At 36.0% G+C, this 16,692-nt stretch overlaps 1 protein-coding gene across 4 annotated transcripts in view; it reads left to right on the top strand.

Annotated features, from left to right (window-relative positions):
* Positions 1-8,453, top strand: part of LOC144977993 (DNA damage-regulated autophagy modulator protein 1-like) — a 103,376-nt gene extending 94,923 nt beyond the window's left edge. For all 4 annotated transcript variants that reach the window (XM_078923399.1, XM_078923402.1, XM_078923400.1 and 1 more), the window contains exon 10: positions 263-8,453. In XM_078923399.1, coding sequence (XP_078779525.1) covers positions 263-337 — 75 coding nt within the window. In that variant the 3' untranslated portion in view covers positions 338-8,453. The remainder of the gene's footprint in view (positions 1-262) is intronic.
* The last annotated feature ends 8,239 nt before the right edge of the window (positions 8,454-16,692 follow it).

The raw sequence follows: 16,692 nt of genomic DNA on the forward strand, positions 1-16,692 counted from the left end.
CGTCTATCCTGGTTTTTTTTAGTTATGTATTTATGTTTTCATTGTTTTTTGTTTTTGGCTGAAGAAGGGTTTTGAGCCCAATACGTTCCATGTTTGGTATTTTGTTCTTTTTTTAAAAAACTGTTATATTCAGTTTTGTTTATTACTTTTTACAGTCCACAGCTTGTAGCAGCTTGACATCACTTTGGCTGTGGTGGACACTTTTCTGTCATTCGTGTCTTTGACCAGAATCCCATTCCTAATCCTTTCCTCATTGTTTCAGGATTACAAACTTCGAACACCTGGGTCCATACCTGAATCCGTTGCTGAACCAATCCAAGACAGTAGTATTGTATGAGATTTGGAGCTACTATGTGTCAATGTTTGCAAGTAATGTATGTGACATTGATATATGTGAAAGGGATAGAAGTAATATATGAGACATTGATATATGTGAAGGGGATAGAAGTATTGTACGAGATATGGAGCTACTATGTGTCAATGCTTGCAAGTTATGTATAAGACATTGATATATGTGAAGGGGATAGAAGTATTGTATGAGATATAAAATATATATATATAAAATTGTATGGATGCGTTGATTTTTGAACAGCTATGAGGATTTGACAATGGGCTAAATCTCATCTCAGCTATTCATTATTATGACTGATACTGTGGTCAACTATTGACGTATAATACTGTAGTCAACTATTGACGTGTGGCGTATGATACTGTAGTCAACTATTGACGTGTGGCGTATGATACTGTAGTCAACTATTGACGTGTGGCGCATGATATTGTAGTCAACTATTGACGTGTGGCGTATTTCTCTATCCATAGGAATCACATTGCATGACGTGGGGTCATCTGATATTTTTTGTTATTTGATGTCATATTTTCATTATTGTTGAATTGTATATAAAACAAGTCCCGGTATTTTTTTTGTTTTTTGTATTATTGAGAAAGCATCTTCGATTGCTTCATTCATTATTATCATCACAATTTTCATCCTACCTCCTACTTTTCTCAATTTTTTTGTATTTTTTCAAGTTTTATGGCAAAAAAATATTCATCTAAATCTTTATATATATTTATATCTTTATATAGATGGTGTGTGTATGGGTGAAATAGACAGTGTGTCATGATGTAGAATGTTATGTTTTATTGTTGATGACACGATGTGTGTATGGGTGAAATAGGCAGTGTGTCATGATGTAGAATGTTATGTTTTATTGTTGATGACACGATGTGTGTATGGGTGAAATAGGCAGGATGTCATGTTATAGAATGTTATGTTTTATTGTTGATGATACGATGTGTGTATGGGTGAAATAGACAGGGTGGCATGTTATAGAATGTTATGTTTTATTGTTGATGACACGATGTGTGTATGGGTGAAATAGACAGGGTGTCATGTTATAGAATGTTATGTTTTATTGTTGATGACACGATGTGTGTATGGGTGAAATAGACAGGGTGGCATATTATAGAATGTTATGTTTTATTGTTGATGATACGATGTGTGTATGGGTGAAATAGACAGGGTGGCATGTTATAGAATGTTATGTTTTATTGTTGATGACACGATGTGTGTATGGATGAAATAGACAGGGTGGCATGTTATAGAATGTTATGTTTTATTGTTGATGACACGATGTGTGTATGGATGAATTAGACAGGGTGGCATGTTATAGAATGTGATGTTTTATTGTTGATGACACGATGTGTGTATGGATGAATTAGACAGGGTGTCATGTTATAGAATGTTATGTTTTATTGTTGATGACACGATGTGTGTATGGATGAATTAGACAGGGTGTCATGTTATAGATTGTTATGTTTTATTGTTGATGACACATTGTATGGATGGATGAAATAGACAAGGTGTCATAATATAGAATTTAATGTTGTATGTGTGTATGGATGAATTAGACAGGGTGTCATGTTTAGATTGTTATGTTTTATTGTTGATGACATGTTGCTCTCAGTGCTAAAGGAATCAAGTTATTTACAATCAGCAAATTAATTCACTGCCTTTTTTCCTTATAAAATTCCTTCCTGCTGCCAAAGAGCTACCTGATATTGTGTGGCCCTCTGTAAAAAAACAGTTGATGAGAACAAATTTTATCTATACAAATGTTGGCTAGGGAATGATCTTTACAAATCAGAGAATTTTACATTTTCATAAAATGCGACTTTATATCTGTATTGATCTGTGTGCGTGCGTGTGTGTGTATGTGTATGTGTGTGTCTTATGATCCAACCATACTGATTAGGGTACACTTTGCGAGTTAATATCAGTAGAAAGTGAAATAATAGTTAGATGTTGACTTAATGGAGTTGTCCTCAATGAAACTATTCTACATGAGAGATTGAAGATTCCCTCGCGAATATCTTGCTCCTAATCTTCAAGTGTGTATTTAGTTGTGGTTGAATGGAAATCAAATTTTTTACAAAATTTGTATTTGATGAACATAAAATTAGAATAAGTTTTGATTTTCCTCTTCTTCTTCATAGTTAGATCAGCCGTTACCTTCCTGCTGGGGGCAAGCGCTGTGCATGGCATGATGTAAGCACTCAGAAGTGCCAGGAATTGTGTGAATTTTTAATTCAGAAAAGTGAGCGTTGCAGGCACTTTCTCTGTTGGTAACAACAAGAAATGAGTGAGTAGGAAAGTGCCAGAAGACAATAGAGAATAAACATTTTTTCATGGCAGTGAGGGGGTTTGAACCCGTGACCTTATTGGTGCGACAACTCCGCGTGGCCGGTGAGAGCGTGACTCTTTCAATCGTGGATAGCTCATACGGTAGAGTCGCACTCTCACTCGCCAGGTGGAGTTGTCGTACCAATAAGGTTGGGGGTTCTAACCCCATCACCGCCGCGAAAAAATTGTTTATTCTCTATTGTCTTCTGGCACTTTCCTACTCACTCATCTCTTGTTCAGGAATCGTGTATGTCTTAGTGCTGTCACTATTTTCCAAAATCTTATCCATCTCCAAAAGAAATAAAAGTCGTCCTTTGGAGCCATTAGACCCATGGAGCGGAAGTTAATCCCGGTTTGTATATTATATCGTGACACAGACAATAGCAATTACTTGCTACCTTTTGGATAGAACGCTAGTCTATCTCAAAGTACTTTCCACTAGATCTAAAACCCAGCTACCCCCATTTACTACTGGGTAGACAGGGGAGCAGTCAGTCTTATTGAGTAAATCTGAAAAGATGAGAGACCTTGCTTGAGTTTTTGTACTTCATAGTTCATATTGGTTTTTTAAGTTGCTGATAAAGGGTTTATGCCCAAAATATTCCTGATTAATTGTTGTTCTTTATCATTTATATGTCATTTTTATTCAATCCCTAAATGCTCCGTAGTTTGGGTCAATCCAGTAATTTTGGACCACTAGCCTGTGTGCTCAATAGTCGGTGCTCAATATCCTTCATTTCATTGTGCGGATGTCAGTCAGTAACAACATCATACTATGTCAACATATACTAGAATGTCAACATATACTATATACCAGTATGTCAACATATACCAGAATGTCAACATATACCAGTATGTCAACATATACTATATACTAGTATGTCATCATATACCAGAATGTCAACATATACCAGTATGTCAACATATACTATATACTAGTATGTCATCATATACCAGTATGTCAACATATACCAGTATGTCATCATATACCAGTATGTCATCATATACTATATACTAGTATGTCAACATATACCAGTATGTCAACATATACCAGTATGTCATCATATACCAGTATGTCAACATATACTATATACTAGTATGTCAACATATACCAGTATGTCAACATATACCAGTATGTCAACATATACCAGAATGTCAACATATACCAGTATGTCAACATATACTATATACCAGTATGTCAACATATACCAGATTACCTCTTCAAGGTTACACCCACTCAATAATTGTGATGTGTTGTAATGACAATTTCCCTCATAAATCGTCTCCCTGTTATGCACTGTTATAGTTTTTAGTTTTGAATATATTGTACTTTGTAGACATTTGAGTGTATCCTTCAAAGCAGAATCCTATGCTTATGCCTAGATGGGACTTTGAGGTCATGTGAAATAGGCACATTGATAGATGACTGCTTGTGGAATCTTCTGTTCCCTATTTGAACCGGGTCCCCTTTGTAATTGCTTTTTCTTTGGTGCTCTTAACTTCAGATTTACATTCTTTCCCCCCCTTTCATTTTCAATTTTACTGGCACTGTAATGAAATAAGGTGTTGCATGTGCCATAAAATCCCTTAAAGCAAAACAAGTAAATACAGAGGGAAGTGTGTGTGTGGGGGGGGGGGATGTTTGGGTGGCAGTCGTCTCAAGAATAGGGTTCGAACATTATGTTTTTTTTTTCCCCTGGGGTAGATATTGCCATTTTACCTGTGTGATTTGAATGTCTAACACATTGTCAATGAAGTTGACAATATACGGACTTCATTGCAATGTCATTTGTATCTTCTGGGTTTTTTTCATATATTTTCCTTGTAGATGCCATTTCTCATCTATTTCCTGTCCATACTTAAAGCTTTTTAATCGTTTTCACAGTTGGCATTTCCATCTATTTTTGTAGGGATTTTTATGACGTATAAATGGCCATATTTCTCCATTTCACAATGTTATGATGTTGACAATCGAAATCCATATTGGGCTATTATGCTAAAGACAAAATATAATGTGTGTGTATGTGTAATTTTGTGTGTCTGGGTGGGGTCTGTGACCTCCCATGGTGGGCAGGATATCTTCTTTCACCTATATCCGCTTTTCGAGTTGCTTTCTGTCTTTGTCTTGGAATGGGACTACTTTTGTGCCAGGGTCCTTGACTGGAAGGGAAACAGTCAAATGTAAAATTATAGTTTTGGGAGATCATTTTTTTTTCATTGTAAATCACTGTTGCATTTTTTCTGTTTTAAATATATGGTGTTTTATGAAATTTTAGTGTATTTTTTTTAGTGGGGACCTGCACTTGTCTGGATGAGACTTTTAGGTGATCTCAGACTAAGATCACTGACAGTGTGCTCATGGAATCTACAACTGTTCTCTACTTGAATCCCTCCCCTTTGTCTTAGTTTTTCTCGTGTGCTGTCAATTTGAAAACTAACATTTTACGATCCCATTTTCTTCCTTTTTACTTTCGCTGACATGACTTATACGAGCCCCAAGCGCCGTAAAACTCTTACAAACAAAAACAAACATAAATTTTTGTGTGCCTACGTTTGTATGACTGTTTTGCTTATATTATGTGTGTGTGGATGTGGATGTGTTTATGTGTTAAAAAAAAAGAAAAAAGAAGAGAGAGAGAGAGAGAGAGAGAGAGAGAGAGAGAGAGAGAGAGAGAGAGAGAGAGAGAGAGAGAGAGAGAGAGAGAGAGAGAGAGAGAGAGAGAGAGAGAGAGAGAGAGAGAGATTTGATGAATATATATAAGATCTGAATTTTTATTTTCTTGGTGACCACATTAACATAAATAAAATGACATGGTTTAGAATGTTTTCTATTGTAATGTACATAATATGATTCGTTTTAGTTTGTTGCCATTTCCTAACCTTCATTAACAAGAAATGTTTATATATTAAGTAATGGAGGGAAAGAGAGAGACGTTGAGTGAGTGAGTTTGTGTATGTGTGTGAGTGTGTAATGTGTGTGTGTGTGTGTGTGTGTGCGAGAGAGAGAGAGAGAGAGAGAGAGAGAGAGAGAGAGAGTATTCTTGCCATTTATCATTATATTACAATTGTTGATACGGTATATTATATCTAGTCGATACCGTTATGTTGCCTTTTGTTTTCCATTCTTTGCCTTGTCCAGAAATGACGTTTATCTCACCATCATTAGCAGTTTTGGGTATGGATCACTGCTGGTAGGGTCTTTACTCTTTTCTCACCTTTTATACTACCCATTATTACCATTCCGGTGAGCATTAGGTGCTTGGGACTGGAGGCTTGATGGCATTATAATGGTAGGATCTCTTCTCTTTACCCTTCAACTAAATCCACTGACTATGCCAAGTTGAATATTACAATTGGTTGACATTGCATTGTAACCTTTGAACTTTACATCTATCCAACTATTTCATGTTGTGCCCAACATCTTTGTTTTTTTTTTCCGAGGAGATAAAATGTCTTTAGCTCTCTCTTTATCAGCCATATTCAGTGTCAAGTTTTTATAACTATGACAAACAATTTTCGTTAAATTTTGTGATCAATAGAAATCAGAATGAGAAGAATGTTGGCTGTTTCATTACGATTGTGACAATTTTCATAGGGTTGGTAAGGAGAGGGTTAAAGTCTTGCAGGCCCTTAACTTTCTCCTTTCCAGCTATTTATCAGAATTTCACCCTTAACTTCATACTCACCCAACACAAAAAAAAGGTTTTTCAAACAGATTAGCAACGAGTATATTCCATATTTTGTTCAGAAAAATTAGCTCTGCAACACAGTGTAAAGTTATTATAGCTATGACTATAAAAAAATGAAATCAGAATGAGAAAATTGTCTGCTGAATCGTAACGAATGTGACGATTTTTCTATGGGTGGTAAGGAGAGGGTTAAGCATTGTCGTTACTTAAATTTTATTGACCCAAGAGATTTTAAAGTTTCAACAAACCAGAAATTGCCAATAAAATGCCAGTATAATGTGTGTGTGTTGTTGAAATTGCCAATAAAATGCCAGTCTAATGTGTGTGTGTTGTTGAAATTGCCAATAAAATGCCAGTCTAATGTGTGTGTGTTGTTGAAATTGCCAATAAAATGCCAGTCTAATGTGTGTGTGTTGTTGAAATTGCCAATAAAATGCCAGTCTAATGTGTGTGTGTTGTTGAAATTGCCAGAGAGACAGATAATGATTCATTTCGATTTGATGACCTGTCTGTTGCCTTGTGCATAAATCAGATAAACTAATCTTTTTCTGGAAATATTAAATACTGTAACAAATATTACATTACTCAAAAGTCATATTTTCTTCTCTCAACTTTTCAAGTTTCAATATCTAGTATTAGAAACTTGTTGCATTTTTTTTTCTTCTGAACACAACTGCTATTCGATTTTCCCAGTTGTATTAAATTGAAGGTTATCGCCCTTCATGTTTGGGGCCACAGATGTGATGATTGACACAGTGATAGAGACGAAGTGGGTATTTTATTATATAATATATTGTCTATTGTATTGTCTTGGTGTGTATTTATGAATTATGATGACGTTTGTGTACTTATATTTACAAGTCTGATAGCTGAACACAATTATGGGCTTATTTATCTTGTTAATTGGCCATACTCTCTGAAAAAACACATATTTTAAAAATTTGGCCGGAAAACTTGTCCAAATATCGATTGATTTAACTCTTTTAGTGCCATTGGCCGCACTGTGCGGCCAGAGCAGAATCTGTTCTACCGGCCAATGGCCGCACAGTGGGCCGTTCTTGAAAGGCAAAAACAATAATGTTATCCAATCTTGCTTTTTACAAAAGTGCTATAAATTGAACCAATGGTATCATTTCTTTCATAACTTTCAATTGGCCCTAGGGGGGGGGGGGGGGTTAATTGAGATTTTGCGCCAAATTTGAATGTCGCTTTGTCTTAGCTTGTCATTCTCATGCTGCCTCAATCAGGTGTCAGCGCTGAAAGAGTTAAATGACCCTCAACTTGGCAAAAAAAGCTCTCAAACCTGGGACTTTAATGAAGACTTCATGGCGTCACAGGTTTGAAAGTTTTTGCCAAGATGAGCCTCGTTTAAATTGATCAATATATATGTAAAGGACGAGTTTTCACGCCTAATCTTCCCTGATTCCCCAGAATTCCCCTTTCTATTTTTATCTCATTGGAATTGTGATTGTCAATGATTATATCTCATCTTTGGTTTCTGGTTGTTGTTGTTGTTTGATGGAATTGAGTTTGCATTGGAATTACAGGAAAAGTAGAGAGCGGTGGGGGATGCCTGAAGCCTGGGAATGTAAAAATTCTAATGAAAAGGTGAAAATGACAGGCATCGGATATGAACAGTACAGACAATGGACGTTTCGGGTACAAACTCTTTGTCAGCAAAACAATTAACAAAGGAATGGTAAAATAAAAACAAAAAAAAAAAGTTGTAAAAATTGTAGCGTCCGTCTTCTTCTAAGGTGGTTGAAGTATAAATGAAGTTTGTACCCGAAACGTCCATTGTCTGTTCTGTTCCCATCTAAAAGCCTTTCCATTTTCACATTTTCATGAGCTGTGTTTTATATAAATAAAAATTATTATAAATCCTGTTGTTTCTTGATTTTTACTATGCTGTTGTTGTTGTTTACATCATTTTGAAATAATGTTGAGCAATAAAATGTGCTTGCTTGTGTATTTATTTGAGAGATAGAAAAGAGAGAAAACAGAGAGAGAGAGAGAGAGAGAGAGAGAGAGAGAGAGAGAGAGAGAGAGAGAGAGAGAGAGAGAGAGAGAGAGAGAGAGAGCATTTATTATTGACGTTGTTGTATAATATCCTATTGACCAGTGACTATTTTTTGACAATAAAATTATAAATTGAAGCTATACTAGCAGACTTTCTGACGTGTTTTATTGATTGATGTAAAACGGTATGTCTGCTATCCCTCAATATCTGTTTTCTGAGTTGTTTACTGTCTGTCTTGGAATGAGATTACTTAGTTTTGTCCTGGCCCTTGCCAGAGTCCTTGGCTGAGACGGAAACAGTCAGATGTATAGTGTTAGTTTTGGGAGGTGATATTTTTTTAACCTGTAAATCATCTCTGGTTATCGACTGATCGTAAAACACTTGAAAACAAAATAACAAACAACCTAAAAAGGTGGAGTATGATGATGACCCTTCACCTCCCAAAGAAATATGAAATAGAAACAATTTGGGTTGGTGTTTCTTTTTAAAAAATAATAATGCAAGCATCAACGACAGTGCAGTGCTCTGAAAAAGTAATATGAGTTATATTTTGAAATCAAGGAAACAAGTATAATGCTGAAAAAGTGACTACAACCTTAGTCCTCTGGATGTCAGTGAAAACTGACCTTTTCTTGGGAAGGACTCTTTACTCACAATCTCTCACCGTACTCCGGTGTAAAATGAGAACCTGGCCGTTAACAGCATTATTTCTGTCAGAGAAAATTGTAATATCGCGTAACAAGCATCGTGATCGGCCTACATGTTAAGTGTTGTTGTAAGCTTGGAATCCCTTGGTAAAGTACTTTGAGCACGTTTATTATTGGATATTGCTCGATATAAAAGCAAGTTGTTTTTTTTACTTTGAATTGTTTTTCCTATTTGATTAAGTTAAAATATTTTCAGTGTCAGCACGGGTAGACTCTAAATCTTTCTTCCTTTGACTGTGTGACCCCCTATCTACCCAGAAGTGATTGGGTAGCTGGGTCTGTTAGATCTTGCAGAAAGTACTTTGCGATAGACTAGCATCCTGGCCAGAGGGTAACAAGCAATTGTTATTGTCCTATTCACGATATAAAAACCGGAATAAACTACACCTTTCATGGGCCTAATCCACTACCTATTTTATCAAATTCAAGGGAAGCTATCCAACAGTGGCAATTTTGTTTTGCATATTTATTTCATGGATTATTTCCCTTTTATATATCGATTTCTGCTAGGTTACATGCCCCTTTTTTTCCACATTGGAATGGATTATTTCCCTTGAAATACAAAATAAATAAATAAATAAATCAATTAAAAAAACAAAAAAAAAACAAAAACAAAACAACGATGAACTGCCTTATTCCATAGCTGCAATTCCAGTAACATTTTTTTTTTCATTAAATTTTATTGAATTCCCTACCAGCATCCCTTAGGTCACACTCATCATATCAATTTTAAAAAAACACAACTAAAATCCATTAGTTTCAAATGTACTTTCTGTTTGTTTGTGTAGCGTTTTTATATTTCAATTGATGTCAATGTGTAAAGCACTCAGTGCTTGTTTAGATGGGATGATACAGTATAATAGTGCTATATTATTATTATTATTATTATTATTATTATTATTATTATTATTATTATTATTATTATTATTATTGTTGTTATTATTATTATTAACATTATTATTATTATTATTATTATTATTATTATTATTATTATTATTATTATTATTATTATTATTATTATTATTATTATTATTATTATTAACATTATTATTATTATTATTATTATTATTATTATTATTATTATTATTATTGTTATTATTATTATTTCTCACTTCCTCTTTTTCATAAAGCTCAAAACGCTTTAGCTAGAGGTGCCTGAATGAGCCAGTAAAATGGAGAGAAAAATAAAGTGAGTAGTCTTGACTCATAGGAAGGGAACAACACAAATTATGACACACAGTATTGTGTTGTTTCCTTATATATGAGTCACATCTACTCACTTTATTTTTCTCTCCTTTAAAACGCTTTGCAGTGTGTTTCATCTTTTTTTTCCTCTCACGTGAGGCCAAATTTCTATGTCATACAGCATACGTTGTCTGCCAGGCACCCCATTTTATATCTGGACTTGAACAATTTTCCTGCCGTCAAGTACTTATTCACACTAGATTTGGTGACATGGGCCGGTCTGTGATTGTTAGAGTTAGAGACTGGCCCCATTCAAGTGTGGCGATATTACTATTTTTCCGAGAAAGACAATGATTTTAACGTCCAGATACTCATTTTACACCTGAGTACGGTGAGAGTAAAGAGCCAAGGACTCAACTATGCGCCGAGTGCGACTCGAACTCATGACATTTTAATGGAAAGCAAAGTGGAAAACAGATATCGGGGGGATAGAAGACACAGTAAGTACCTCCCTGCCCACTATGGGAGGTAAGGAACATATATCTGTTGTAAGACCAATAATGTTGTATGGACTAGAGACATCCGCTACAACAAAGAAACAAAAAGAAGTTGAGGTGGCAGAAATATGAGGATGTTGAGATGGTCACTTGGCTGGACAAGAAAAGATAAGATAAAGTGAGAAATGAACGAATTCGAAGGTTGACTGAAGTGAAGAATGTATCAATGAAGATGAGAGAAGGTAGATTGAAATGGTTTGGACATGTAAAGAGACGAGAGGGAGTACGTGGGAAGGAAAGACTTACAATTAGCGAGAAAGAGGAAAAAGGGACGCCCAAAGACTAGATGGTTGGATAGGGTAAAGGACGATAGGAAAAAAATGGGGTTGGAGGAAGATGATGCTGTGAACCGAGATGCATGGAGATGTGTCATTCATTATGGCAACCCTGCAAAATTATGCGGGATAAACTGGAAGAAGAAGAACGATATATAAACAATAATACTCAGCATGACTGATTGTTTTTGTTTTGTTTTTAAGAAGGGTTTTACGGCGCTTGAAACACATTTAGGTCATATCTTCTTCTTCTTCCAGTGTCATCTCATGGGTTGAGGTCGACTTGAAATGACACGCCAATCTTCCCTGTTGACAGCTTGCTGACTGCATTCGGCTGCCGACAATCCTGTCCTCACATCATCTATCCAAGTTCTTGCTGGCCTGCCTCTTCCTCTTTTCCCCGCAACTCTACCCTCAAGAATGCCCTTTTTGACAGTTTGATGGCGTCTTAGGTGTCCAAAATACTTAAGTTTTCTTGTTCTTATTACTTTCATTAGGGTCGGTCTGATATCAAGGATGTCACAGACTTCTTGATTTGTTTTCTTTTCTTTCCAACTGATTTTTCCAAGGCGACGGAAAGTCCACATTTCAAAGGCCTCAATTCTTTTCTCTATTTGTTTGTTCAAGGTCCATGTTTCTGAGCCGTAGAGAAGTGTTGAGTGGACATAACATTTGAGTATTCTTATTCTCGTTTTCATCTGCGTTTGTTGTGAAGTTAAAATGTTATTCAGTTGACTGAACCTCGACTTAGCTATAGCAATCCTGTTTTTCACTTCCAGCTCATTCTTTCCGTTGTTGGTCATTGTCTGTCCAAGATATTTAAAAGAATCTACTTGTTCGATGTTTTGATTATTAACTTGGACTTTTGCGCTTTTTTCAGGCTTCTTTGACATGACCATTACCTTCGTCTTTTGAACATTCATCTCTAGACCCTTTGCTGTACTGTTCAGGTTTACTTGATTTGCAAGGATCTGTAGATTTGTCTCGTTCGATGCCAATAATACTGTATCATCTGCATATCTCAGATTATTTATCCTCCTACCTCCAATAACAATACCTGGAATGTGCTCGGTTTTACGGAAGATAAACTATGTGTACAGGTTAAATAGATATGGAGAGAGGATACATCCTTGACGAACTCCTCTTTTAATTGGCGTGAAAGGCGACAGATCGCCCTGAATCCTGATGGCTGCTTTTTGATGCCAATATAGATTTGTGATTAGCCGTATATTTTTGCCATCAATGCCTGCCTTTTCCAGACATGTCATTAATTCTCCATGCTGTACCCTATCAAATGCATTTGCGTAATCGATAAAGCATGCATAGATTTCTTTTTGATGATCAAGGTATTTTTGTGTGATATTATTTAAACAGAAAATTGCTTCTCTTGTCCCATTATTTTTTCTAAAGCCAAACTGTACATCGCCAACTTCATTATCGATGGCAGACTTGATTCTTTCTAGGATGATCTTCAATAATAATTTAGTTACATGGGGCATCAGACTTATTGTGCGGAAATCACTGCAAGTTGTCGCCTTTGTTTTTTTCGGTAGCGTGATGTAAACCGATTTGGCAAGTTCGTCTGGAATATAGCCTGTATTGTAAATACTATTAAAGAGATCTGTTAGTTTCACAATTGAGAATTCTTTCAAAATTTTTAGCATTTCTGTTACAATGCCATCTTCACCCTCAGCCTTGCCATCTTTCATATTTTTCAATGCATTTTCTATCTCACATGCGAGTATTGGAGGACCGTCAGTGTTGCTTGGCAAAGGTATTTGGCGCCTGTCATCATCAAATAACTCGCCAATGTATTGACACCATCTTTCCTTTATATCCTCTTTCTCAAATAATATTTTACCATTCTTGTCTTTAATACAGTTATTGTTGTTAGTGGTGCGTTTTTTGCCCGAAATTTGTCTTATTTCCTCGTGGGCTGCTTTTCCATCTAGGCCAAATATTTCGATCATCCTGCATTTGTGGTTAAGCCAATTTTCTTTTGCTATGCGACATTTGTGTTGGATTTTCTTATTCAGCGCTTCATCTGGTTTGTTCTTCATTTGTTTACGTTCTGACAGGAGATCCAAAATTTCTGGTGTCATCCATTGCTTTCTTGTTCTTTTCTCCTTCTTTGGAATAACCTTATTACCGAATTTTATGCTGTCTTTGAATATGTTCCATTTTATATCAATTTCTTCAATTTCATTTGCTTGTGAGAATTGTTCTTGTGATTCAATAAGTAGTTCATCATATCTGTTCGAAACAGAGACATTCTATTTCTCCTGCAATTCTGATGACCATTTTAGACGATCGATGTCCAATTTTTCTAATAACTTTGTTTTTTTTAATTTTCTTTAGCTTTAACGTTAGCTTTGCAATAAGTGGGTTATGGTCAGAATTGATATCAGCTCCCGGGTATGTTTGGCATGATTTTACACTGTTGCGAAACCTTTTCCTGATCATAATGTAATCTATTTGATTTCTCCACCAGTCCCCTGGGCTTTTCCATGTGTATAATTTTCTCTTTGGTTTCTGGAAAAAAGGTGTTGGTAACAATCAGCTCATTTTCAATGCAGAATTGAACTAGTCTGTCTCCACGCTCATTTCTAACCCCAAGTCCATATTGGCCAACCACGTCACTCTCCTTCCCGTTCCCAATTTTAGCATTTAGGTCACCCATGACAATTAACACATCCGTTGATTTTACGTGTTTCAACATACTTTGTAATTCTTCATAAGGTCATATCAGCGCCAGTAAAAAGGAAGAAAATGGGATAGCAAAAAGTTCTAGAATTACAATTAAAGCACAAAAGAAAAGGTAAGACAAAGGGGAATTGGTTCAAATAGGGAACAGATGTAGATTCCAAGAGCACACCGTCAAGGTACTTAGTTTGAGATCACCTAAAAGTCTCATCCAGACACAAGCACAGGTCCCAACTAAGAGGAATACACTCAAATGTTACCAATCATAAAATATAATATGTAAACTAAACATAATACAATGCATAACAGATATGATTTACAAGGAAAAAAATATCATCTCCCAAAACTATGACTATACATTCAACTGTTTCCCTCCCAGCCAAGGAACTCCGGCCAGGGTCAGGACAAAACTAAGTAATCTCATTCCAAGACAACGACAGGAAACAATTGGAAAACGGTTATGGGGGGGGGGGGTAGAACACACAGCATGTACCTCCCTGCCGACTATGGGAGGTCAGGATCCCCACCCAGACTCAAAGACTAGATGGTGGGATAAGGTAAAGGATGATATGAAAGAACTGGGGTTGGAGGAAGATGATGCTATAAACCGAGATGCATGGAGATGTGGCATTCATTATGGCAACCCTGCAAAATTATGCGGGATAAGCTGAAAGAAGAAGAACGATATATGAACAATAATACTCAGCATGACTGAGTCAGTAAGTTTATTTTAAGAAGAGTGAGAAGTAGAAAGAGCAGGAGGAGGAAGAAGAAGAAGAAGAAGAAGAAGAAGAAGAAGAAGAAGAAGAAGAAGAAGAGGAGGATGGGGAAGAAGAAGAAAAATCGATAGTACCAAACATCGACACTCACAATCAATAAGTTTTCAAAGAAAAGATTTTTATTGACCTCGTGTCATCAATCCCAGACAAAAGTCGTGGCCAGACATTTCTATCACATTCTAGTTCTACAACGCTAAAACAAAAACACCAATCTGACAACCAACATCAACATGCAATAGACTAGGACTGTATACTTGTTTTGTTTCTTGTCATAAAATGAATAACCCTTATCATACTTATTGACATACACACACACACTCTCACACACACACTCACACACACACACACTCACACACACACACACACACACACATACATACACACACACATACACACACATACATACACACACACAACACACACACACACACATACACACACATACACACACATACACACACATACATACACACACACAAATGTACACACACATACATACACACATACACACACATACATACACACACATACACACACACATACACATATACACACACATACATACACACACATACATACACACACATACACACATACACATACACACACACACATACACACACATACACACACACACAACACACATACATACACACACATACATACACACATACACACACACACATACACTCACATACACACACACACACATACACACACACACACACACATACACACACACATACACACACATACAAAAAGAGAGATCATCTAGAAATCAAGAGACAATTCAGTACTTAACATAATTTCAATGGGGTAGATATACAACTTCAATTTGGCGTCAATGAAAAACTGATACAAAACAAATACAAATAAATAAAAAAGTAAAAAAATAAAAAACAAAAACAATAAAAATCAACAAATAACCGTAAATTGGGCACCAATCTATCCTTGAATCTATTTATTAGTCTACTCGTCACTCGCATCTAGACACATCTACATAATGAATTTTCACAATCACCTACACACACACACACACACACACACACACACACACACACACACAAACACAAGAACACTCAAATATAAAACAACCACACACCCCCCAAGAAAAGTAAGAAAAGTAATCACAAAGACTGGGACGAGTCCAATATATACACCTATATCCATCCAATATCCACCGCTTGCTTGCTTTCATCCTTTAGACAGGATCTCTCCCCAGGACACCAGACAACTTTTGGGTGGCGTTGACAGTGTTTTTTATTTATTTATTTTTTTAAATAATGTACTTAACTTACAGTATTTTCTACACGTTACGTCAAAGTTATATGAGTCAAAATGCAACACCCATCACAGCCCTACTGTACCAGTCGTCGTAACATCACTGTCGACTGAATCTACTCCATCTATTTAAATCTAAGACAACATGACAACTCTGTACTGTATAGAACCAAAGGAAGCCCCAGGAAAATTAGGTAAGCTACAGTGACTACAGTGTCACGCATGGAGAGAAACGGAAAAAAACTTAACTTGAGCTTTTATATAGCGCGATTTCGCTAAACGTGCTCAAAGCGCTTTACAAAGGTTAAGCAAATAATTATATAATGCAATGTCAGCAGTGACAATCTTCTAACATGATAAATAATTTGATAGATAATGAAAACAATGATGGCAATGGCTCGTGGTGATAATAGTGACTACAAAGTTGATGTTTGAAACGATGATAATGATGTTTATAATTTGTTTACATACAATATAAATATAAAAAAACACGTTGAGCCCCAAGTGCTTTATTTTGCAGGTCTGACAACCCAAATGGTTATGGGCTCATTGATGATGAAATGGAAATATACTCTCAAACCAACGAAAAATATTCTCAAATTACAACAATGTTAAATCAGGCCCATAATTGCGCTCGGTTATCAGACCTGCAAACACGGGCACCTTGTAGAGTTGAGCCAATCCCAGATCTAGTCAGATGAAAACTACGACTCATCCAATTCATTCATTCCATCCAATACAATACATAATACCAGAGACAGACACAGCCAGACATAATTGATTGTGGGCAAACTATAAATAAACATATTTTGT

This window comes from Berghia stephanieae, chromosome 8 (genome assembly GCF_034508935.2).
Source record: "Berghia stephanieae isolate SIO BIC M18660-M18661 chromosome 8, UCSD_Bste_1.3, whole genome shotgun sequence".
Lineage (NCBI taxonomy): Eukaryota > Metazoa > Mollusca > Gastropoda > Nudibranchia > Aeolidiidae > Berghia > Berghia stephanieae.